The sequence below is a fragment of the Trichosurus vulpecula genome, chromosome 4, assembly GCF_011100635.1.
Source record: "Trichosurus vulpecula isolate mTriVul1 chromosome 4, mTriVul1.pri, whole genome shotgun sequence".
In the NCBI taxonomy this organism is placed as follows: domain Eukaryota; kingdom Metazoa; phylum Chordata; class Mammalia; order Diprotodontia; family Phalangeridae; genus Trichosurus; species Trichosurus vulpecula.
Genome location: NC_050576.1, coordinates 434,941,585 through 434,968,329, shown reverse-complemented (window position 1 = coordinate 434,968,329; position 26,745 = coordinate 434,941,585). Strand labels below are relative to the sequence as shown.

Sequence of the window (26,745 nt, the reverse complement as noted above, 5' to 3'; positions counted from 1 at the left end):
AATAGTAAGACAATGATGAAGGAAAAAGAGATCCCATCTTTACAAAACAGTAGCTAGAAGCCAATGAGAGGTAGTCTATGACCACCATTGTACACCCCAATGGTTGAGTAACCTAAGGTCAGCCTTTCCTTCTTTGAAGAGACCTGGCTGTGTGGCTCAGGAGTTCTTATCCTGCTGTTCTATCTGAATCAGTTCTAAAAATTTAATGTGAATCTGTTTTGGTCAAATTAAAAACCATTATGAACTCATAACCCACCCATCCACATGCACTTTAATTGGAAGCATGTGTGATTTGACATTTATAAATGTCAGTATAAAAGACAGCATGATCTTTCTGCTGTTCAGTGGGAATGCGTTTCTTGGCCGATGCCTTGCTAGGACAAAGTCAGAATAGAAGGATTTGGTCCAATGAAGGCTGCATATTTTTTAGCTACTACTGTAAGGATACATTCTCAAAACTATAAAACCTTTTGAAAATGTAAATCTTTTCTAATTGGACTTCTGAAATATCAGACTCCAAGCTTCTAATAAGGCACTTCACGTATTACCTGCTTCCCCCACCCCCGAACCACTCTCAGTAGGGTAGATTTTGCGTTTTGTCTAATGGGAACTTTTCTCCAAGCTCCACATCTTGGGCTCCGTTCCCGCCCGAAGCCTGCCAGGTTGAGTTGGTCAGAAGACAGTGGCTTCCCATTGGTGTACTGTGATCAACTGGAAGCATCAGATTGTGATTTGGCTACAAGTCTCAGGGCAAGAAGCCACTCGTGGGCAGACACTGGAGGGGACAGCAGGGACCGAGCCCAGTGAAATGACTTTCACAGACACATTTCCAAGAGGAAACCAAAGAGCCCTTTTGAAGCAGCTGCTCCATGCCAGGTGCTGTGCTAGTCAGTCAGGATAGAAGTACGGAGATGAGACAGTCCTCACTCTCCAGGAGCGCACATTCTCCTGGTTGGGGAGGGGGGAGAGATACAACAATAGGACCAGTTCACTCATAGGATGCACACAAAAGAAATCAAAGTGATTTCCAGAGTAGAGAAGAAGGGACTAATACCTGGGGGGATTAGGTAATGTCCCAGAAAGTCACATTTAAGATGAGCCTTGAAGGAAACTAAAGAATCTCGGAGACAGAGGTCAGGTGGAAAAACATTTCAGGTATGGAATTTCCAATCATGTGCAAAGACACCAAGATGGGTGATAGAATTTTGTGTATGGCAAATGTCGTGTGTGCCAATTATTTGTTAGGAAATGTTGCTTTTTAGAAATTTTAGCACCATCTCTGTTTGGTGAACAACACTTTCTCTAATTCACCTATGGGAAAATAGAAAGGGAGAGGAGTGGAATAAGTCTCTATGCGTCTATGATCTCATCAATTTGGAAATTTCCTTTAACAATGTAGATCATGACCCATCCATCCCTGGCCACCCTGTGTCCCTCTTGTCCATGGTCCCTGTAAATTCATGAAAAAGGATCTAGGCAGTGTGCTAAGAGCCTTCCTTGAGTAACTTCAATACTGTGAGCCTGGCACATACTAAAGTAAATCCGTCCACCAAATGGTCTGTCTGTCTGTCTCTGTGTCTCTGCATATTTCTCTCTGCCTCTACCTGTCCCTCTCTCTGTCTCTTTCTGTCTCTCTCTCTCTCTCTCTCTGTCTCTCTCTCTCTGTCTGTCTCTGTCTCTCTATCTCTCTCTCTCTGTCTCTCTCTCTCTGTGTCTCTGTCTGTCTCTGTCTCTGTCTCTGTCTCTGTCTCTGTCTCTCTCTCTCTCTCTCTCTCTCTCTCTCTCTCTCTTTCTCTCTCTCTCTCTCCTTCAAACTCTCTGTCATCATCTTACTCATCTTCATTTATACCAATGAAGGGGCATCTTATTTGATCCATGATTCTTCCCTCTTTTCATTTGACCAGCTCATCTTTCTTTATAAGCCTCCTTCACAATTGCTCATTGCAATGTAAAATGCTATAAACACTTTCTATGAAACACATTGGCAGAATAAGATGAACTCGAAGATAAGTTTGGGCTTTGGCTTGGAAGTTTTGCTTCTCAGTGCTCAGTACCTTTGCATGTCATGACTTTCTAAAGTTTTCCATGGAGGATATTAGGCAATCCTTAGTTTCCTTATTATTAAACATAGAAGGTTTGGAGTATACATTCTCAAAAGTCTCTTGTGGCCCTAAAATTCTGATTCAATGACCCACACTTTCTGTGTGAATGTTCATTACTTTGGAATTGGCAAGGAGTTTGCCAAAATGAGATTAACTATGGGCTGGATTGGAAGAACCCCAGGAGACTGTCTGGTGTTGGCCAGTACAAGATGATTTTCCAGGCTTGTTTTTGTTCAATTAAGGAGTTCAGGTGACAATACTAACCCTCTCTTTGGAAAGTTCATTCCAGAACCTAGTGACCTTCTTTTCAATGGTTCTTTTAACATCCTATTTAATAAGTAACAAGCAGGGCACAGATGATGAATGGGGTGTTCTTTAGGCACATTTCTGGGGAATTAGACAAGTGCTATAGGAATCTGAGTTTAAAATAACAAAGCAATCCTTAACTGAAGAGCCTAGAACTGGCTGAAAGCTTCTGTGGTCACTCTTAGAAAAATACAATTCAACAAACATAAGCTGCAAAGATTTTAATGGAGGGGTTATATTCAGCCTTCGCCACTATGTAAACTCTGCTGTCTGGGAGACTCGCCCACCCCTTCTCTGCCCTCCCAAATCAGAACTTGTCTAAATTGAGCTGGTGCTAAGAAATTCTACTATGGGGAAGGGGCTGACTTTTTTCAGACTGACCACCATGTTTCACTCTGAACAGTTGAATCTCTGAACTTTGCCATCATTTAAAAATCAGATGCCAACCCCTGGCAGAGAACATGATGCTTCTAAATGGAAGGCACCCACCTCCATCACTATGCTCCTTGGCTCCCTGACCTCCTCCATTGCTTAGCTCAGGAGCCAACCTCCCACACCTGCCACACATCACTTTCTTGATACTCACCACCTCTCAGGGCTCCCGTAGACCTTCAGAAATTTCTTTTTATTGGCTTAGTACATGGTAATTTATATGCATGCCATATCTCCCAATACCATATAACTCCCTGTGGACAGAGTTGTATTCCTTTTTAAAAACATGTGTCACAGAAATCTGACAGGTGATTTGGGGGGGAGGGGAAGTTAGGATTTGTGATTTCATAGATGTTTTGCCCTTCATTTTCGAAGAGGACCATGCATCAGGTCAATGGTGACATGACTTGCAGTCACTTTGATTTGAGTGAGGGAGGGCTGTGCAAGGACACCAGCCTCACTTTCTCTTCCGCAGCCATCTGGGTCCAGTCGCCTGATATTCATCAGGATGATGTGGGGAACTTGTGGAGGAGGAAAACCCCCTCAACTAGTGTAGACAAAAAGTTATTCTTCAATTGACAATCTTAGAGAACTACATGGGCTACTATGGAGGGAAGGGATGTGAATAGTTCCCACAGCTGAGATGTATCAGAGCTGGGAATTAGGGCTTCATAACTTGGGAGCTGAGCTGCCTAAGTGCTCATTAGACTGAAGTGAATCGATTTGGCCTTTTGTGATCGGGTACAAGTAGCACAAGTCAAGATTATGGATAAAGAGGCAAAATTAATTCCTTTTTGCAGTCAAGGGTAGTAACAGCTGTGAAAAGAGAGAAATTAGCCAGTCTACAAATCCACAAAAAGGTAGAAATGGGACGTTGAATGCCCTTCTATAGCAGGGCTATAGCCTGGAATCCTCGAACTTTTAAAAACAATTATTTGGATCATTGTATTTCAATATAATTGGTTTCCTTTCTAATGCACTATACACTTGAGAACATTTCTCTGAGGAGTCTGAATGCTTCCCCAGCCTCCCAAAGGGGTCCATGACACCAAAAAGCTTAAGAAGGCTTGTTCTCGGTTATTAAAAAAAAATGGTGTCAGAGGACCTCAGTTGGAATGCAGGATCTACTTTTTTCTACCTACTTGTGTGTACTTAGGCCAGTCATTCCCCCTTCTGGGCCTTATTTCTGTCTTCCTTAAAATGGACCTCTCAGGTTTCTCCCACATTAATGGCTCCTACATGTTTTGTGTGTAATTGGTGGAGCATGTAGTTGTACATTGTTTTCCCCTTTATACTCAAAATAATCTAAAGATATACATCTGGGTGGTTCCTGTTTCCTATTGACTTGGTTATTCTGGGGTTGGGAGTTACAAGCTGTTGTTTAGTTGTTTCTGACTCTTCATGACCCTGGTTTGCCATTCCCTTCCCTAGCTCGTTTTGCAGATGAGGAAAGTGAGGCAAAGAGGGCTCAGTGATTTGCCCAGGGTCACACAGCTAGTAAGTGTCTGAGGTCATTTGAAGGCTGGTCTTCTGGATTCCAGGCCCAGTGCTCCATCCACTGCACCGCCTAGCTGTGCTGCAGCTTTGAATTACAATTCCTGGTTTTACAATTCCAATTTCCTGACCTCAGGCAAGTTGCTTTGTCTCTGGGTCTCAGTTTCTTCATCTGTAAAAAGGAGGCAGTTGGACTAGATGGACCTGTAAGCTCCGTTCAGCTGGAAATCTATGATTTTTATTTATTTTTCTCCCTGACCTGGGGAGCAGCGACAGCAGCTAAGAGAGTGAAGGCAGAGAAGGAGGCACTATGGGCTCCCCATGCTCCACCCTGGTCATTCTTGCCACTGTAGGAGCCACTGCTGCTCACTGACAAATGGCACGAGCCTATTAACTGAGGGGGGCACCAAACTCTGGAACCAGGTTTAAAAGAAATGGGTAAAACGGGGAACCCTCTGAGTCATTCGCAGGCCACCCAGGAAAATCAACAGAGCCTGACAGACAGTGTCGGGAGACCTGGGTCAAGTCGTGACCCTGCAAGGTGTGGTCTCTGTCTCTCCCTTTGTCTCTGTCCTCCTCTGTCTCCCCAACCTTCCTTCTCTCTCTGCCTCTCTGGCTTGCCCTCTCTCCACCTTCGGCCTTGGTTTCTCTTAATCTCCACCATGAGGGTATAGGACACGATCTCACAGGTCCTCCCTACTCCCGTTTGGGGAGACGCATGTTCTGATTCTCAGAGGAGGGTCAGGCCTGCGGGGAGGCCATTGCTTGAACCTCAAGGACACAACACAGGATCACAGGGACAAGATGAAGGGGGTGGGGCTAGAACTGGGCCCCAGTGACCATTGTTTTTAGCTCCTGAAAAGCCTCTATGTGCTGAAGGAGAGTCAGGCAGGAAAGGAGCATCACTCCAACCCCCCCCCCCCCACCCAAGCCCTGCCCTTGGGATGGGATTTTGGTAGTATTCCCTTCACTTTCACTATGCTATGACTGCCAGTCTCTCCATCTTTTTCTGGCAAGACACCATGTTGGCCTTCACCATAGTTAGAGATGAAATGGCCCAAGACTTGGTGATGGCTTCCATCTTCTCGCACATTATATGTAGGAGAGAGGTTCTGCTCCTCCCTGTACCTCATCTGTAACTCAAGTCATTTATCCTTTCACTAGTTTAACTTTTTATTTTTTCTTGAATTCGACAACTGCCAATTTTTTTTTTTTATTCTAAAGCAAATCTACTCTGGGTGGCTAGATAGTATAATAGATAGAGTGCCAGGCCTGGGTACAGGAAGACCTGAGCTCAAATCTGGCCTCAGACACTTACTAGCTGTGTGACTCTGGGCAAGGCAAGTCACTAAACCCTCTTTACCTCAGTTTCCTTATCTGTAAAATGATCTAGAGAAGGAGCGGCAAAGGCAAACCGGTCTGGTATCTTTGCCAAAAAAACCCCAAACAAGGTCACAAAGAGTGTAACAATGAAAATCTGCTTTGGCAATGTTAACTGGTGAAGCTCTATTTTCTTTTGTTTGTAGAGTTTCTGTATGCAGTGCCAGTTCTTGTGGCCACAGATGAAACCTGTTTCTTAGCAAGTGTGGGACAGAACTACCCAGTAATGAAAATATGTGCATGTGTGTGCACTTAATGAGCGTGTTCTTGGAGCCTTTTCCTGACACCCTCTTATAGAAAATTAGCCCATTTCAAACATGAGCACAACAGTAAAGAGCTTCCAGTGAAAGCGTGACCAGTTTTATGGATGCTGGCAGCTGATTCGGGTTTCCTGAGGGAATTCATAGTCTAAGGAACTAGGCAGTGGAGAATAAATTTCCTTGGCCTCACCATAAGCCCCAGAATGTGCTTTCACCAAAGTTTGAGAAGGAGTGACCATCTGCTTAAAGTCTTGGGCATTGAAAAATAAAGTTGTTCTAAGAACTCCAAAGTAGGAATCCCATCGCATGGGAGTTTAGTGGTCCATTTGGCAGCTTCTTCTCTGGAGTGAAGGGTGGCCAAGAGGGGTAGAATGATGTCTATCTCTCATCAAAAATTTGGAGCACCCAATGGACATGAGCAGATGCTGTAGGTCTTTGTATGTGCTTGTTGTTTGGCTAAAGCAGCGGTCTAATCTTTTACTGAGTCTTAGGCCCCTTTGCCAGTCTGGTGAAACCCATAAACTCCTTTTCAGACTAATGAATTTCGATGCAGAAGCTAAAATACATAGGAGTCCAAGAGAGACCAATTATGCTGAAGTACAGTTCCTATTTTAAAAGTATTTCATAGACCTCTCCCCCAAGTTAACAACTACTAGGCTAGACATTTTTTGGTTAAGTATTTGAGTGTTTGTGTGTGACCATTCCAAAGTTCACTCTTTTAAATATTTACTTGTTGCTATGCCAACCCATGCCACCAAATCTTCAGGCCCTCAGCCAGGCCCTCCCCCCAAACCCTCCTTGTTATTCCAAGTTGCCTACTTGAGAGTTTTTCTCCTTTTCCCTCAGTTATTGAACTATACTTATGAATTTCACCATTTCCAAGGTCTCTAGGACATATTTCCTGAGAATAAGAAGGGCCGCTTATGCATACCTCACCTAACCTAAAAGACAGAGTGTCGTCTTAGAGCACACAGGGCTGCTTCTTTGAAAGGACACCATTGGCATCTGACTCATAGCATGTCTAAAAATAGAGTTCATTCCTTTTCACCTTGAGATTCCTCCTTCTGAACTTCTCTCTTACTGTGGGGGTGCTCCTATCCTCCTCATCACCCAGGCTTGAAACCTCAGTGTCTCTTTCCTCTTGACCTACAGATGGAATTCTGCTGCCCAGTCTTGCCATCTCTCCCTTCATAATATCTCCTGTGTGATGAGATGTGTATCTCTGAGCAAGTCATGTGACTTCTGTTTGCCTCAGTTTCCTCAACTGTAAGCAAAAATAATATAAATAATAATATGAAAGTAATATTATACAATACATGCTATGTTATAGTAATGTAATATAATAATAAATAGAAAGTATCCATCTCCCAGGTCTATCGTGAGGTTCAAATGAGATCCTACCTATAAATAATGCTTCACACAGTGCCTTGCACATAGTAGGCACATTGTAAGTACTATTTCCTTCTCTTCTTTGCCCCCATATTCCTTTCTCTCCATTCATACAGGTGGAGGACACCATCACCTCTCACCTGGGCTAGAGCAAAGCTTTCTACTTGGTCTTCCTGCTGTAAATCTCTCCCCACTTCAATCCACCTGCCCTTTTCCTGCCAAGGTGATTTCCCTACACTGAGCACCTGACTTTGCCCCTGCTCTAGTCCCTGAACTCTAGAACCTCCCATTTGTATCCCAAGGGCTTGTCCCATTTGTAGCTGCCAAGGGCTTGTCCTGAGATGAATTTCCACTGCCTCTACATATCTTTTCTGTTTCTTTCCTTGTCTCCCCTGATAGAATGGGGGCTCCATATGCCAGCTGTCTCTAAGTTTTATCAGTTCTGCCATCACCATGCCTCTGATACCCATCTCCTTCTCTCCACTTATGTGGCCAGCAGGTTCATCTCATCTCTTGTAGTCTATGTCTTCCTAGCTGGATCAGCTCAGGTTTCAGCTACTTTATGAAGCCTTTCTCAATATGTCCTCTGTTTCTATTGTTATCTGCCTCCTCAAATTAATTGTGTGATATGTGCCTCTCTGCCTATATTGTATGCCCCAGGAGAATGCAAGCTCATTGAGGTGCAAAGGGGAAGGACGTTATCATCAGGGAAGGGCCAGGGAAGGTTTTATGAAAGGGCTAGCCTTTCAGTTGGACTTTGAAGGGTTCAGAGGAATCAAGGGATGCAACCATTGGAATGGTTAGCCAAGTGGACTGTTCTAGGCATACAGATAGGGATGCAATACACATAGGTGTTCCTAAGCCCATTCTCTTGATTGTCCATCATTTCATTCTTTACTATAAAGTTCAAAGCAAAGAACATTTGACTTGTGTTATTTGTTCTTGTTCATCCTTCATTTTTGAAGAGGGACCAGTGACATGGAGGTGATTGCTTCACTCTTGCATGAATTGGATTTAGGTGAGGTGGAGATATTTAGAGGCCTCTCGAAGTTCAGGATCCTCCATTTCAATCCTCATGCACATGCTCTGGACAGCTGGAAGTTTGTCCCACTCCTGTTTTCAGGTGAAAAGGTAAAGGAACAGGTCCCAAAGTTGCCTTCAAGTTGGAGCAGCTCTTGCAGCACCGGTCAATGATTAAGGGAAGCATAGGAAGTATAGGAATTATTTTCCCCAGAAATACAGATAGACTTTAAAAGAACAGGTCAAGAGAAGGAAACTCAGGACCATGTTACTTTATCCAGCCTTATGGATGCTGCAATGGAAAGATGTTCTTACAGCTGTTCTTGTTTGGATTCCTCCACAAAAATGGTGCCCCTAGAACGCGGACACAAATTCTGACCCTTGCAAATGCTGACTCAGCTAGTTCGAGCAGTTTGCTGTGGGCTGCTGAGCCCCCTCACTACAAGTTTCAGGAAACTTAAAGATTTCCAAGATTGACCTGCTTTCTATTCATGCTCTCTTCTAGACAAACCAGATGGAAAAAGCTGCTGAAGCTGCCTTTACTTTCCTAATGGCCAACCCTGAGCACATAGAAATGCCTTCTCATGATGAGAATACAGAAAGAGTGGCAGGAACAAAGCTGGTGGATCGAGAAGCCCAACCCCATCTGGTGAGTGGAAGCAGAGGGTGTGGGGTGGGGAGAGGCAGAGACAGACAGACAGACACAGACAGAGAGAGCATTTGACATCTTTCTTTCAATTGTCTTAAGAGGGAAGTTTTTCTGAGTCTTGAATAGTGGTGGGTGGACAACAAGAGAGAAGGTAGATTTGCAAATAAGAGAGAATAAATTAACCATAATTAATAAATTCATAAAAATGTAGAGTGCTTACTGTTGCAGAGTTTTTTAGCCTGCTTGGTCTATGAACTTTTTGAAATAAAAAAAATTTCCACAACCAAATTTGAACATAATTGGTTTCCGTAGTAACCCTATGTATTTTTTTAAACATTTGAAAAGCAGATTATTAGAAGGGATCCTTAGTCTTCACTAATCTGCCAAAGGATCCCAGAACACAATAGAAGTAAATAATCTTTAATAATAATACTAATATTAATAAAAATAATAATCTACATCAATGGTTAAAAAAAACACCCCACAAGCACTGAATAATGGCTTTTCCAAGTCCTGGGCAACCAAAAAACCCTTCTAGAGAGACAGGTGATGACCACTTACTTCATCCTCTGTGTTTCTTTAGGTCTCAGCCTAGACCTGTTAATTCAAGGTCAAAGCATTCACTAACATCATGCCTTGTGCTCTCTGACTGGAAGATTGTTGTAGGAGAAACTTATAAGAAATTCTAAACTCTCAGAAATGATCATGGTGACCTCTGGCTGATTCTTCTGCACCAGACTTAGAGCAAACAATGAGAGGGCTTAGTGAGCTCATCACAATGTTTCTCTTACTCTCATAAGTGCATAACCCCAAAGATTGTGGACTCCCTTCAGTGGTGCCAATGGGAGAATATCCACATGGTCTACTCCCTGGGACTTTTTCCACGTCGTCCCGTAGATCTTCCATAGCATCATCCCTACCTCACCCCCAATAGGCCTGGGTTATCTTCTACCTCTCTTAAAACTGCATAGCTACCAATATTGCTTCAGTCTTGACCTTGGTTTTGACATGGCATTTGTTCATTTCCTTTTTCTGGTTATATAATTATCTTAAAACAACTGAGCATTTCTGAGACTGGAGTGAGACTTACGAGAACTCAAGATAGTAGCACCCCAAGGAAGTATGCATTTTGGGAATTGAGATGTTAAGATGAGACTGTGCCTGGAATGCCAAGGTCTGGGGAATTCCTGATGAGGACACTCCTTTCACAGAGAAGTGAAGGCTGGCATCTTCTCTGAAGTTTATAGTATTAGAGAATTTTGTGGCACTCTGAGAAACTAGATGAGTTGCCTAGGGTCACTCAGCCAATGTATAGCAGAAGCAGGATGTGCATGCAGGTCTTTCTCACTCCGTGTCTGGCTCTGTCTCCATTGTGTATTACTGCCTCTCATGATAAGGTACATGTGAAAATAACATAAATGAGGAGACTCACTGTGTATAAGTGACCCTTCTTAATCCCAACGACATCGTGCCTGAGGATACCAAGTGGTGGCTAGTTCCACCTCTTAGCTCTGTGTTTGTTCATTAAGTCATTACTTATAACTTGAGGACTGCTGATGGGAAACCATCAACTGGTCCATAATATTGAAGAGAACCAAATCACCCTCAGCCCTGTTTTTCTTGTGTGACTCGGGGGATCAGACGATGTGCTTCAAATCTTTTAAGGTATCATCATCCTGCCTGTTTCCCATTCTTGCTAATGGTGCTACCACATATTTCTCTGCAGGAACACTATCGGGAGGCAGTGGAATATTATGAAGCTGATGACTTCCAGTCAGCCATTGAGTCCTTTGAACAAGCTTTAAAGGAATATTTCACAGCTGATAGGGAATGCCGGGTGCTGTGTGAGTGGTCCCAGAGCTATGGCGACTGTGACCATCAGGGGAAAACTGATGGCTTCTATGAAGTCATTGCAGGTGAGACTTTTCATTTGACTCATAGGAGGTAATATTGAAGCTGGAAGGAACCTTAGAAATAACTTAGTCCAACAACCCTATTTCACAGATGAGGAAACCGAGGTCCAGAGAGATTAAATGATTTAAGTACCCAGGGTCAAAGAATTAATGGTAAAATCCATACATCTACCTCCAAACTATTTTTTTTTGGTAACAACAATTATTCCTTCTCTAGGTAAATACACTTTGATGAGTGACATTTGCTGGGCCAAGGATGTGCTACTTGGAGGAAAGATATTTCATTCACAGAATTTTAGAGTGGGACAACTTCGGGAGGTTATCTAGCCCAGTTCCCTTGTTTCCCAGATTGAAGCTCAGTGACAAGTGACTTGCCCAAAGACACATGAGTCAGACTCAGACCCAGAAGTCCGACTCCCATCTTCTCACTCCTGTGTTCCTTCAATCGTCCCACTGCCCCCACTGCTGCATTTGAGTTGGGAGTCATGTCAGAAGAGGAAGGAAAGGTAGGACAATGATGAACTGCCTTGTTATTTCTAGAATACTCCAACACATTATGGACTTCAGTGTAACTCTGCTAAAGTCTATGTGCCTGCACCCCTTCCACAGACACAGAGGACAGTCTCTTGACTTGGAGTATAGCCTTCAAGAGTTATGGTAGCTGTAACTCAGCCCCATGCTTCCAAACCAATGATGAACGTCTGGAACCTGTTGTTCTCAAATGACAGACACAGAGACCATCACCAGGCCCACACTTGAGGCCCTTCCAGCTGGGAAAGACTCGCTCGTGTTTGCTTTCCCCTGGCAAAGCTGGCGAGAATACAGGGTCACCCAGATTCTACAATTAGGCACCCAAGGACTTTCCTAGAGGATTTCTGAGGTAGAAATTGGAAAGACAGCCTGACTTCTTTGTTTATGGTAGGGGCCACGGCATTGCTGTAAGCCCTTTGGAATCCAGTTAAAGTTACAGGAAACCTGGAACATTGTCACATGCTTTTTATTTTTCTTCTGCTTTGTCCCAAAGCTCCAAAGCAAAGTTAATGAACTCCCTGCTGTACTCCCTGTTCAACAAACTCCTTTGGAAAAAACCTCACACTTCCAATTAGATCATCCTGTTGGGGAGCCATGTGCTTTTATCATCCCCTCAAAGGAAATTCATTTGACAGAAGAATTGACTTAGTGTGTTCACCAATAACAGAATCCACCTTCCTTGTTAACAATAATGGGGGTGGAGGGATAACCAGGGATTCATTTACTGTCACCCTTGAAAACTGAGTCTTCTCAGGGCCTGGCCATCTGGGGTAAGTTCCTGCTTGGGAAAAATGGAGTATTCCAACTTCTAGCTGGGCCATCCAGGGTAGAACACAGAGGAAGGAAAGACTTCTGAACACAGAGTCTGAAGGAGGTGGAAGCCTCTGGTTTAGTCTTTTATCCCCTGGACTAGATCCAAGGCAATCTTGAGCTCATCTAGCCAACAACTTCATGTGATAGATGAGGAGCCAGAGGCTGTGAAGGGCAGGCAATGTTGTGTAAGAGGAGCGTTGGGCAAATCTGTAATCTCAAGGATTCATTTTAAAAGTAGGGGGTTGGACAGATCTGCTCCTAAGGTCCCAGTGCTAACCCCTGTTTGGAAGTAAGGAGAAGAGACAGGATTTGTGCGAAGTCCTCTGGCCATAATCCTGTGCCCTTTCCACACTTACACAGATGCCCAAACTTAAGGTATGGAGTGATGGAGTCATATGGCATTCCATGTAATTTGCAAACATGTAGCAAAATAAGATAATCCCTTAAACACTGGATAAAAATATCTGTTCATTCATGGCTCCCTATTAGGGCATGCTTATCCACAATGGGCAGGCATAATTATTCTCATGTTAAAGATGAGAAAACTAAGGCTTAGACAGGTTAAATGATTGTTTATGGTCACATACTTCCCAAGGGAGATGAGAAAACTGAAAAAAAAAATAGACAGCAGAAAAAAAAAACTCCTCAGAATGAAATTATTTTAAATTCATTTTGTTTAACTTAGTTCAAAAGCAGTTTTAGGAAAGCTGGAGTAGGGAAAGAGATTACAGAATGAAGTGAAAAGTGGGCATTGAAATCCCATCAAGTCAGCCACTCTCTTCTCACCAGGCTGTTCCATCTCACCCATGCAGGTCTCTACTCCCGGCGTCTGATCTGTGAGCATGACTGTGTGAGAGACCTCGCAACGTGGCCCGGCCAGCTGTCTCCCATTGAGAACTTCCTCCCCCTTCACTATGACTACCTACAGTTCTCCTATTATCAAGGTAGGGTGTGCAGAAAGGTGGTGCTCAGGCCTTCCCTGTGGGTGTTTCAGGCTCAAGCAAGTTTGATGTGAGTTAGGAAGGGGACGTGATGGCCCAGTAAACTGGTGGGATTGAAAACTGTCTTCAGAGAGGCAGAGAGTTCAGGACCAAGGAGGCAATAGTCTCTAACCTCTGCCTTGGTCAGACCACATCTGGAGGTGTTAGGCTGTGAGTGCCTCAGGGCAAGATGCAGCATCGACATTGATAACCTGAAGAGCCCCTAGAGGAGGGAGCCGCTACACTGAAGGGCCTTGACTTCATACTGTTGGAAAATGACAGATAGGAGAGCTATTTGCAAAGATTTTTGTACTTTCTCTGCTTGGCCTAAGTGGCAGAAGTGATGGGGGAATATTTCAAAGAGGACAACTTAAGCTTAACATCAGGAAAATCTTTTTTTAACAATGAGTGGAGTGAGCTCCCCTGGAGGAAGAAGTCTCTTTCTCCTTGGATGTCTCCAAGCCAGGCTTGATAACCACTTGTTTTCTATATTGTAGAGGATATTTGGCTTTATAATCAGGTTTCCAAGATACCTTCCAAGTCCAAAATTCTCTTTTTTTGTTTGTACAATGAGGGGGTTAGACTGAGTGTCCTCTATGGTCCCTTCAAACTTTAAACCAAGGCTTCTGGGTGTCTTCTTCGAAGCTCTCAGGGCATGTGAAAGTTAAGTACCTCCCTAGTCCCTGTACCGGGTGAACGTCCCATTAATGCCATTGCCACTGTGAGCACAGCAGCCGGTTTCCTTGCCTCTTGGGATCACTGGGCAGTTACAGCAGTTTACAGCCACAGCCTACATTAGGAAAATGAGCTTGTGACAGTGTCTTTCATGGTCATATTAATTGGAAGTACACAGAAAAGCATAGACAACTCTTAAAATAACAAGGCAAAGTATGAATTGACTTTTTAAGCCTATTGTCATGAGTCTTTTCTACCCCAAAAAGCAAAACATAGTCTCTTCTCCAGGGACCTGTTGCACATTAAGTCAGATATTAGACATTATTTGACCAAAAAAAATGGAAAGATTTTGAGTGAGTCCTAGAATTCAGGTATTTTAAAGTCTTTTAAAAAAGGTCATTGCCTGAGTACTCTGAATGCTCTATCATCTTACATTCAAAGAGGCTGATTTAGGCATTGGAGAGGTGATTAACATCCATAATATTTACCAAGAAATTACCTCGAAGGAATATTTATGTGGCACACATTACTTCTGAGCCAAGAGAGGATGGAAGTGAAATCCAATGCCTACATGTTACTGTGGGATTTGTTGAAGAGTATATTATAGCCTCCAGATCTCAGATGGAGAATGGGAAGCTGCCAAGCTCCCTTGGTATTTCCAGGTAAAAGACACACTCACTTGGGCCTGGGGAGCACCTTGTCCTCAACTGGCATAAATACACCAAAACAAACCCCAGCATCCACCCAGAAGGACACAGGATAACCTTGCACATTTATGCTAAATACATTTTGAAGCTAGATTCCTTTCACCTATATAAAGAAAAAGCTCCATGTTGATGTCATGTCTTTTCAGTAGTCTCATTTTTTGAGCCTTAAAGATTTGGGATTGCTAATTGGCCAAGTCACAGGTGATTGGGCAAGTGAACATTGGGGCTCAGAAAGACTGGTCTTTTGGGGCAGCTTGATCTTGGTACAGCTGGAAGATCATTAGTGGCCTCAAAATTGAGGTGCCTGTTATCTAAAGGGAAGTCTGTGATGAATAATTTCTCACAATGAGAGCAAGGATGCCTACATTATATTCAAAGATGTTTAAAATTTATAGTGATCTCATTGGATGACCTGCCAAGTGAACATAGTAATAACTATTTGGAGCATGAAACACCTTTGGAGAATCTGGCATTTTAGAGCATTTTAGGGAAGCTCATTTAGCTTCACGAATAAGTTATCAAAAAAAAGAAAAGGGGGTGGAGCCAAGATGGTGGCTGGAAAGCAGGGACTTGCTCTCCCCAAAATCCCTCCAAACACCTGTAAAAATGGCTCTGAACAAATTCTAGAGATGCAGAACCCACAAAATAGCAGAGGGAAACAGGTATCCAGTCCAGGAGAGCCTAGATGGTCACTGGGAAGGGTCTATCGCATGGTGCTGGGAGTGGAGCACAGCCCAGCATGGGTCATGCCAGGACAGACCAGACCTGGAGTCAGTCAGCTGCAACAGGCCTTAGGACCATGAATCATTGAGCTGTGGCAGTTGCCAGACTTCTCAACCCACAAATGCGAAAGAGCAGGTTAGCAGGAAACTGTGGGATCAAGTTTATAGTGGTCCGGCCCCATCCCTGGGTGTGGCAGAAGTGGTGCAGCAGTGGAGAGGGCAGCAGCAGGAAGTTCCTAGGGCTTCTTCCAGAGCTCCAGAGTCAGCTGCTTCCTGAGTCCCTGGCTCATACAGTGGGAAGAATCTAGCAGCGAATCAGAGCAGGAGTGCAAGGAGTGTTTTGTGGGCATGGAGGCAGTTTCTCTGGCTGTGCCTTGCTTGGATCTGGATTGTGGTCCTGGTTGGCAGTTCATGGGGGAGGAGGAACGCTGCTGTGACAGAGCCTATGTTGATGGTAGAGTAGAAGTAGCTTTTAAAAGAGCAGTGCTTGGACCCTAAAGCTTGGGAAAAAGTACTCTCTTCTCTACAAGCAGTCATACACTGACAAAAAGCTCAAGGGTCAAGTAGTTGGCTGGGAACATGAACAGGCAGCAAAAACAAACTCAGACTCAAAGTCAAACTCTAGATTCCTTTTTTGGTGACAAAGAAGATCAAAACATACAACCAGAAGAAGTCAACAAAGTCAAAAAGACTACATCAAAAGCCTCCAATAAAAATATGAATTGGTCTCAGGACATGGAAGAGCTCAAAAAGGATTTGGAAAAGCAACTAAGAGAAGTAGAGGAAAAAATTGGGAAAAGAAATGAGAGTGATGGAAGAAAACCATGAAAAACAAGTCAATGACTTGCTAAAGGAGACCCAAAAAAATACTGAAGGAAATGACACCTTAAAGAATGAACTAACCCAAATGTCAAAAGAGCTCCAAAAAGCCAATGAGGAGAAGAATGCCTTGAAAGGCAGAATTACCCAAATGGAAAAGGAGGTCCAAAAGATCACTGAAGAAAATACCACCTTAAAAATTACATTGGAACAAGTGGAAGCTAGTGACTTTATGAGAAATCAACATGCAAAACAGAACCAAAGGAATGAAAAAATGGAAGACAATGTGAAATATCTCATTGGAAAAGCCACTGACCTGGAGAATAGATCCAGGAGAGATAATTTAAAAATTATTGGACTACCTGAAAGCCATGATCAAAAAAGAGCCTAGACATCATCTTTCAAGAAATGATCAAGTAAAACAGCCCTGATATTCTAGAACCAGATGGTAAAATAGAAATTGAAAGAATCCACCAATTGCCTTTTGAAAAAGATCCCAAAAAGAAAACTCCTAGGAATATTGTCACCAAATTCCAGAGTTTCCAGGTCAAGGAGAAAATACTGCAAGCAGCCAGAAAGAAACAATTTGAGAACTGTGGAAACAAAATCAGGATAACACAAGATCTGGCAGCTTCTACATAAAGGGATTGAAGGGCTTGGAAAATGATATTCCAGAGGTCAAAGGAGCTAGGATTAAAACCAAGAATCACCTACCCAGCAAAAGTGTGCATAATGCTCCAAGACAAAATATGGATTTTCAATGAAATAAAGGACTTTCAAGATTTCTCAATGAAAAGACCAGAGCTGAATAGAAAATCTGACTTTAAAACACAAGAATCAAGGGAAGCGTGAAAAAGTAAACAAGAAAGGGAATTCATAAGGGACTTAGCAAAGTTTAATTGTTTTGTTTATATTCCTACATGGAAAGATGATGTGTGTAATTCATGATACCTTTCTCAGTGTTAGGGTAGTTGAAGGGAATACACACACACACACACACACACACACACACACACACACACACATATATATATATATATATGTATATATGTATATATATATATAGAGAGAGAGAGAGAGAGAGACAGAGGGCACAGGATGAATTGAATATGAAGGGATCACATCTAAAAAGTAAAATCAAATTAAGTGATGAGAGAGGAATATATCGAGAGAAGGAGAAAGGGAGAGATAGAGTGGGGTAAGTTATCTCACATAAAAGTGGCAAGAAAAAGCAGTTCATTAGAAGGGAAGGGGGGCAGGTGAGGGGGAATGAGTGAATCTTGCCCTCAGCCGATTTGACTTGAGGAGGGAAAAACATGCATACTAAATTGGGTATCTTGCTTCACAGGAAAGTAAGTGGATGGGGATAAAAAATGAGGGATGATAAAAGGGAGGGCAGATAGGAGGAGGAGGTAATCAAAAGCAAACATTTTTGAAAAGGGACAGGGTCAAGGGAGAAAATTGAATAAAGGGAGACAGAATAGCATGGAAGGAAATATAGTTAGCCTTTCACAACATGAGTATTGTGGAAGTGTTTTACATAATGATACATGTGTAACCTATGTTGAATTGCTTGCCTTCCTAGGGGGATGGGTGGGAAGGGAATAGGGGAGAGAATTTGGAACTCAAATTTTTAAAAGCAGATGCTCAAAAAAAGAGATGTTTTTGCATGCTGCTGGGAAACAAGATATATAGGGAATGAGGCATAGAAATCTATCCTGCCCTACAAGAAAGTAAGGGGAAAGGGGATGGGGTGGGGAGGTGGGGTGACAGAAGGGAGGGCTGAATGGGGAATGAGGCAATCAGAATATATGCCATCTTGGAATGGGGGGAGGGTAGAAATGGGGAGAAAATTTGTAACTCAAAATCTTGTGGAAATCGGTGTTGAAAACTAAAATGTTAAATAACAATGATAAAATTTTAGAAAAAGAAAGAAAAAGAAAAGAAAAAAATTATGAAAAGTTAGTTCACACCCCATGGTATTAGAACCAGCCTTTCTTCAGTGAAAAACATCTATCTCATTTGCACACAGAAAAGTTCCAAGTAAACCATATGTAATATAAGTATTTCTTCTGCTTAGGAAGAAGTCTCCCCCACTGGAGGTCATACCATCCTATAAGTATTAAATACAGGGGCTTAGGCCATCCTTTGACCTCACTTACAAAAGTACGAGTTCATACATTAGTCGCCTCTGAAACCATGAGGGGGCTATAACGTTCAAATGCATGTGGCCAGATAAAAGGGCTTCCTAAGACATAGAAGAGAACACAGTGGCTTGGAGTATTCTGTTCACTGGAAGTGGGTCAATAAGCATTTATTAAGCAATTACTACTAATTAATGTTATGTAATTTCAACCCAATGCACATCACAGCAGAAAGAGATGGATGGACTTATCCTCACCAATGCAAACTGCTGGCTGTCTCCCTTTGATATAATCCCTCCTTTCACCTCCGAAAGATTTCTGCCACAACTGCCCATTCTCTCTCTAATCTTCAAACTTTCCCTTTCTAAAGACTCCTTTCCCAATGCCTTCAAATATACCTACATTCTTCTATCTTTAAAAGACCATCATATGATCTGACCGTACCTGTCAGCTATTGTCTTATGTCTTTGGCCTTTCTTGGCTAAACTCTATGAGAAAGCTGTTTACACTGGGTGTCTCCCCTTCACCTTCACTCATATGATTGTAAACCCCTGACATTTCTGCATTACTCAACTGAAACTGTGCTCTCCAAAGTTACTAATGGCCTCTTGATTGCCAAATCTAATGGCCTTTTTCAGTCCTCCTCCTTCCTGGCCTCTCTGCAGCCTTGGGCACTATGGATGGCTGTCTCCTTCCTGATTCTCGATTCTCTCTAGGTTTTCATGATACTCTCTCCTCATTCGCCTCCCTCCTCTCTGATTGCTCCTTCTCATTCACCTTTGCTGACTCTTTGTCTGGGTCACTCGCACTAGCCATGAGTGTAGCCCAATGGCCTGTCCTGGCTTCTTTTCTCTTGTTCCTCTATAGTGTTTTGCTTGGTGACCTCATCATTTTTGTAACATCCCTATGCTGATGATTTCCAGATCTATATATCTAACTCTTCTCCTTTTCTTGAGTATTACATTACCAACTGCTTTGTGAGAATAGATGTCTCACAAACACTGCAAACTCACCATGTCCAACAGAGACATTCTCTTTCACTCTCGCCATCCTTTCTTCTGAGTTCTTCTGATCATATTGAGACTCACGACCTCATTGTCATCTTCAAAGGCACTGACACCCACCCCCCACCTCCAATCAATTGGCAGACCTTGCCATGCCCCGCTTCACAACATTTCTTCTATACATCCCCTCTCCTCTCACCTTGGGCATCCCTAGTATTGTTCACACCCTCATGAACTCTCTCCTGATGTATCATAATAGCCTTCTATCTGGTCCCTCTGCCTCCAGCCCCCTCCCACCACAATTCATTCTTTATTTGGTTCTGAGAGTGACTGCTTACACGAGTGTGAGCTTGTCTTCTCACCCAACCCTACCCTGCTCTGTCCCCCAGCTCACCATCTCCAGTGGCCCTTTTACCAAGAGCATCAACTATAAGGTCCTTTGCTTAGTATTTAAAGTTTTTTATAAACTGGCCCCTCCCTCCCTTTCCAGTCTTCCTGTTCCCACCTCCTCTCCACCCTCTGTGATCCAGCCATCCTGGCTCAGGTGGAGTTCCTTGAAATCACCCCTGCATCCCTCACCTCTGGCATCTGTACTGCCTAGAATGTTCTGTCCCTCCCTTCTGCCTTCATTCCACATTCAGGTCACATCTCACCTTCCACAAGAGGCCTTTCTGCTTTCCCATTTCTCAGTGTCTTGCCCCAGTTAACGGTATATACTCCTGGCACATAGCACAGTGTCTGACACAAATAAATGCTTAATACAGGCTTGTTGACTGACTTTCCCAGTACTGTGAAATGTGCTGGGATGCAAAGAGAGGCAAAAACATGGTCCCTGATCTCAAGGAGTTCCCACTCTTAGGGGGGATATGACATGCAAATAGCAATCCCTATAGAATCTTAAATACAGCATAATTCCAAGAAGGGAGAAGCACCAACAACTGATGGAAAGACCCATCTAGGACGGCTGGAGGCTCTCTTTATACCTGGCATTTCTTGACTCTGTCCTCATCCCTTTTCTCAAAGGTTTTCATTGTCCCTCTGTCTTTCCTACCTATTTCAAAGCTTTTCACAGACTCATTGGCTCTAATTCCGTAACTCTACTTTTCTCCAGTTGGCGACTATGTGAAAGCCTTGGAGTGTTCCAGGTCTTACCTTCTATTCCACCCACATGACGAGGATGTACAGGACAATGTGAAGTACTATGAGAGTGTGTTGGAAGAAAGCATGGACCCCAAAACCATCAAACCTAGGGAGGTGAGTCCGGTTCTTCCATTGGCCGTAGATGTTAGCACCACTAGGTATGTCGTTCCATGTGTCATGGCTCGGATCTGTGTTATGACAACGGCAACAGTTTGATCATCCACATGGTCAACCTAGGAAATCAAAACCTGCTCCAACTAGAGGTAAGGAGGCAGCCAGGTGGCCTAGTGGGTAGAGTGCTGAGCTTTGGGTCTGGAAGACCTGAGTTCAAATATGGCATCAGGCGTTTCCTAGCGCTCTCATCCTTGGTAGATCATTTAACCTCATTTAACCACCATTTAGCCGTTTTCGATTAACCATCATTTAACCTCAGTTTCTTTATCAGTAAAATGGGGAAGTTGGACCTTCCCTCCCAGTTCTAAATGATGTTATCACCTGACATACAAGGCAGGCTCAGAAAGCGCATTTCATGGTTTTGCTTTTTATAAATGCACAGCATTTTAATGACTAGGAACTCTACCTTCCCAAGTCAAGCCTAGCTAAGTTTGGAGAGGCTCCTTCCTCACTGTTAGCATAGACAGGAGGGGATGGATTTTTTGGCATCAGTAAGTCCTCAGGTCTAAAGGGGTACAAACGGCCTGGGGAGGTGGGCAGTCTCAAGAGCAGTAACATCACAGGTCTTGGATGATATTCAGGTCAGGCTGACCCCCTTCTACTGTGTGGCAGCTACATCTTCTCTGCTAAGTCCTGCTTTGTCAAAACTGGGCAAGGAAGAAGTGCATTGTTTAGGACTGATGGCTTAACACACACACACACACATACACACACATACACTACATACATATACAACCATACACACACATAAACACACACACACATATATGCACATACACACATGCACCACATATACATACACACATATACACACATGCACTACACACACATACACACATACACACATACACACATACACACACAGACATACACACGCACTGCTCTTTATTTGAATAATTTCTGTCTGTCTACTGGCCATTTGCCCATTCACCTTATATCTTAAATGTTGACATTTACATGTCCTTTCATTTTTTCTTTTTCTTTTTTTTTTTCAGGATGCTACAATATTTTTAAAACGGCATAAGCTTGAATCTGAGCTTATCAGGTCAGCTGTGGTCAACCTAGGCATTCCCTACACTGAACAGGTAAAAAAAAAGTCATTTGTCTGCCTCACTGTTTATGGGAAGAGCAGTTTCTCTTTGCTTTGCCATTGCTTCTTTACCATCTATAATTGGAGCATTCCTGGGCTTTGGGGCTTAAAGAGAAGTTTGTGATTATCTACTGATTTTCAGAGAGGTGGGGTCACATGTCCAAACTCACATCCTAGTTTCAGATCCAATACTAGACTCTGAGTTTCCAGGATCCCAGGCCACTGATGTTCCCATGGAACCATCTCCTAGTACCAGAGATCCATGGGGTTGGAAGGTTTTACTGAGGTCCTCTAGGCCAAGCCTTGTCTGATCAGAGTCCATGAAGCTTCTGTAGATACCCTGGTACTTAAGGTTGTTACAGAAGAGATGCTCATTTCATGAAACCCCATGTGGTGACAAACCCAGCTTGCTTCTCTTTGTGGCTTCCATTTTGTCCCAAAACTGGTGCCACCATTGAAATGACATCAAGAGTCCTGGTGCTTCATTGGACTCAGATCATGGATATCTTTGATTCCTGTCACACCTTCCATGGTAAAAATGACTTCCAATCTCTGGGGGCATTTTAGCAGTTGACTTCATGTGGCATTCAGAATTTTGAGTTTCTTAGTTCTTGATCTTTGCAAAAGAGAGACAGATAGATTTGAGAACACAGGGCTGGCCTTATCGCCTTGAAGATCTGAGTTCATGTTTCACCTCTGACACATGCAAAGTTACCTGAGAGAAGCAACTTAACCATTCAGTGCCCTGGCAACTCTCCAAGACTAAAAGTGCACTGATAGAGGGATTTTGCTCACTGGGAGTTCCCTATACCAATGTAATCACAGGTGTGCCCCCATTCTTTAACGAACAGGTATCATAGATAAAGTAACAAAGTTATTTTTTTCCCTTATTCCCCCTTTATACCAGAACTACTGGACCTACGACGGAGGACAGCAGGAAGATCCTCAGTGAGTTGTTTACTTGGTGCATAAACTGCATCTTGGTGGGGCTGGAGCATGGCTGGCAGTGGGGAGGGTTTGCAGGATTGCCCCCATCCTAAGAAAAATGAGGTTCCTGGAATCTGAATCCATAAATTAAACCACTTTTGGAGTTAAAATAAATTCATTCCCCTAGACCCCTCTGCATCCTTAAATGATGGCTTCCCTTTTTAATGATAATTCCCCTTAATACATTTGAGGATTTAATTTCATGAATTACTTGACAAAGGAGGTGGGGGGCTGTTCTCAGGTTCAGAGAGGCCTAAAGCTCCAGCTACCCCTAATGGGGACTGTCGGAAATGAAGAGAACAGCTCTAAAGTGGTGGTTTGTGTAAGTGGGAAAATCGAGTTTCATTCATGTATTTTTGGAAACATTTTCCAGCCTTAGCTTGATCACGAGGTGGAGGGTGATGCTGGCTCTGCCAATGGAGCACCAGTTTTGACAAGTCCCACCAAGGTGGAAAGGCGTTTAGTCAGGACCAGCCCAGAGTAGTTCAAAGGGGCTCATTCTGGGGGCTGGCTGTGGGGATTCAGCCATCTTCTAGCAGCAATGAAGGGTTGCCATCTCAGAATCCTGGAGGACTGATGTCCTGCTCATGGCTCTGACCTGCACTCAGATCCCAAACTCATCCATAGCTTCTCCACAAGGAGATTCCACTTCCCCTGTGTATCTGCCCCTTCTTCCTCCCCCATAGTTCAATAGGATTCCAGCTTCCTCTCCCTTTGCATACAGGGTCCTTTCAGAGAGGGGCAGCAGGATAGCTGGGGCTCCTGAGCAGTCTCTTGGGAAGCAGCCTGTGCCCAGGGTGGATCGGGACATTCGAGAGGGTAAGTGCAGGAGATCAGCTGACACTCACCAGGAGGGCCCTCAGTGCTGGGCCCTGGGGATGACCAGAACAAAACACCTGCCCCCAAAAAGCTCCCAGCTGGCCAGGAGGGATGAAGCCTGCCCAGAAGGAAAATGAGTATAAGAGAGAACCTGATGGGGGAAAGGGAAAAAAAAAAACCAGGAGCCAAAGTTCTCTAGAAAGACCTGAGGAGGGACCAGAGACTTTCAGTTGAGAGAATCAATTAAGGCTTAATGGAAGAAGTGGCACCTGAACTGAGCCTCAAAGGGAAGAATTTAACAAGACAGAAATGAGGAGAAAAGTATGACCCAGGCAGAGACAGGCAAATTCAGGGAGGCAAGAGACTTTGGGGTCAGGATTGCGGACTGTCTCAGCCCATGTGGCTGCAATGTAGAGAATGAAGGCCCATCACACACTGAGGCAGCCAAGCATGTCCTGGCTGCATTCTGGACCCCTGAGCTCCAGGCCAGTCTCACTGAGCCCCTTCCCCTCTTAGATGCTTGCTCTGATGGGAAGAGAAGCATAAGGAGCCAGGCTTGGTGTCAGGAGGGCCTGAGCCCAAAGCCAGCCTCAAGCACCCTGCCCGGGACCCTGGTCAATCTTTAGTTTGTCTCCTTCAGAGTTTCCCCGTCTGTGAACTAATGGGCCTGAGCTTGTCAGAGCCTCCAGGCTCTGAATCGATGGATGATCCTCTGAGGAGCTCCCTCCCTTGGGCTCCGAGGGTCCCACAGCCAACAGATCCTCACTGAGCCAGGCCAGCTGAGGTCCCTCAGCTGTCTTGTCCCCCTCCCCCTTCTGTGCTTCCTCTGGGGAGAAGCCTGCCCCCTCTCCAAGGCTCTCCAAACCTCGGCGTTCTGTCCAGCCCCCATTTTCTTCCCGGAATGCACCTGGCCAGCTTCTCTGAAAGGTGTTTGTGTTTTCTGTGTCAGGGTCCCAAGACTTTGACAGCCACCCACCAGCTAGGAAACATGGGTGACACGCTAGGGACACAGATAGGGAAAGAGTTACAGAATTGGGAGGAAGACAAAACATTCAAAATGTCGGGACCAGCCATCTGGCTGCTGACTCAGAGGTCCCGCTAGGACCCTGTGCATTCCAGCATGCTCTTTGGGTTATGCGCAGACCAGGCCTTTGCCATGAAGGCTTACAAATCACTTCTGTGAAGAAGCCCTATGAGCTAGGCAGAATGGGTGTCCTTATCCCCAATATACAGGTGAGAAAGCTGAGTCTTAGCAAGGTTCAGGGGCTTTCCCAGTGTTACGCAGCCAGTGCTCAGGCTAGGACCCAGGCCCGTGTCCTTTGTCTCTGAAGTCTCTAGAAGGGAGCATCTGAGGTCAGACTTTGTGCCCTCGTACCCAGGCCTGCCTTGTTCACAGCTGGCCCAAGCATAGGGGCTGGTCGAGGAAAGCTTCATGGAGGAAGTGGGATTGGGGCTGGACCTTGGAGCAGGTGGGATTGTCAGAGGGGAGGAGAGCATTCCAAATGAGCCAAGGTGCAGAGGTGGGCAGGGATATTCCATTCTGAGGAACCTTGGGAAACACATGGGGCAGTCATAATGGTGCTAGACACTCAAAGCACTCCGAGCCCATTAATTTTAAAGTTGTGGAAACTGAGGCCCAAGCAGGTGATGTGACTTGCCCAAGGTCTCATAGGTAGTAAGCCTCAGAAACAGGACTTGAACCCAGCTCCTCTGCCTCAGAAGACCTAAATTCATATCCCAGCTCTGACACTCACTAGTCATATGATCATGGGCAAGCTTCTCAAGTCTCTAAGCCTCAGTTTACCAACTTAAAATGGGCATAATAATTGCTCAACCTACTTCATCAGGATGTTGGGATGAAAGTGCTTAGTAAACCCTTAAAGTGCTATTTGCATGTGAGCTGTGATTGTAGCAAAGGATGTTGGAGATAAAGAAGGGCCTTGAATGACAGGCTAAAGCCTGGTCAAGTCAACAGGCTTTTATTAACACCTACTGTATGCTAGGTACTGGACTAAAATGCTGAGCTTAATTTCAGTAGGAAGTGGGTTTCATTGGACCAATGGACCAACAAGCTGTTCTTGCCATAGAAGAATGGACAGATATTTCTATCCTGGAAGAATAAAAAATCACTTCCATTATTCCAAGGTTGCTTCCTCACTTGTTTTTGTGGCCTTTAGATAAGATGGGAGCTTGAGTCCCTGCCTTGGAGCCAATAAGCGCAGGGTACAGCCTCCTCCTGGGATCCATACAAAGTGATGGCTTTCCACTCCCCTGATTTCCTGGCTCTTCTCCTCTGAGGGAGGTGGAGGCATCAGACTGGATAATATTCTCCGGTCCCCTGAACCTCTGGTTATGCTCATTGTCAGCCTTTAAGCCAGCTTGGCCTCCACTCTCTCCCTCTAGCTGTGGTCATCCAGAGGTCAGTGCCTTTGTCCAACTGGGGTAAAAAAAAACACCCAGGAAGTACCGGCCAGTTCAGCACTTTGCCATAAAGGTTTGAGTGGCTTTAGAGAAGTTGCCAAATTCCAATATCTGGCATTAGCTACCAGAGCCTCTGGTGCCATGCTGGAGAGAGTGCAGGGAATACAATGGCCAGAATTGGTGGGAAGGAGGCCCACCTTCACGCTCAGGCAAGGCCCACCTTTCCAGCTCTTCAGACCTGGGGCTACATCAGTGGCTGATTGCATCAAGTCTGCTGCAGTGGCAAGCTTGGGAATGCTCCTTTGTCACCCCTGCTACTGGGATACTGAGTCAGCAGCTGGTGAAAAGATTCCTAGAAGAGAGAGTCTTGAACAAATGACCATCCTCTGGCTTTCCATGGCAGGTGACTCTGCCAGCTTGGAGCCTTCTGTCCCTTTGTCTCTTGCAGAGAATGTCAGTCTCTCTCATCTCTGGACGGGAGACAGTGTGGCCGGACGCTCTCTGCCTCCCTCTCCCTCAGCTTCCCATCCCTTGCTTTCACTGGAAGCAGTGTATGCTCGGCCTTTTGGTAGCCCAACTTGGCACAGCAGTCCTGGGCCTGGCCCAGCCTCATTATGGGGATGGCTTCCCTCTGCTCCTCCCTTTCTTGATCTGGAGACTAGTAGTTGAGCAGAAGCAGCGCCAGGCACATACCTCAAGCATGACACAAGGCTGCTCTGCCTGAGCTAACGGCGGCAGCTCCATGACCAAACCATCCCCACTGACCACAGCTCA

At 44.4% G+C, this 26,745-nt stretch overlaps 1 protein-coding gene across 1 annotated transcript in view; it reads left to right on the top strand.

The window, feature by feature from the left end:
• The window catches only part of P3H2 (prolyl 3-hydroxylase 2), a 155,216-nt gene that overhangs the window by 110,826 nt on the left and 17,645 nt on the right, over window positions 1–26,745 (top strand). Inside the window, exons 2-8 of the mRNA XM_036755841.1 lie at window positions 8,889–9,032; window positions 10,759–10,948; window positions 13,102–13,233; window positions 20,452–20,594; window positions 21,650–21,739; window positions 22,652–22,692; window positions 23,456–23,550. Of these exons, the coding sequence (XP_036611736.1) occupies window positions 8,889–9,032; window positions 10,759–10,948; window positions 13,102–13,233; window positions 20,452–20,594; window positions 21,650–21,739; window positions 22,652–22,692; window positions 23,456–23,550 (835 nt within the window). The remainder of the gene's footprint in view (window positions 1–8,888; window positions 9,033–10,758; window positions 10,949–13,101; window positions 13,234–20,451; window positions 20,595–21,649; window positions 21,740–22,651; window positions 22,693–23,455; window positions 23,551–26,745) is intronic.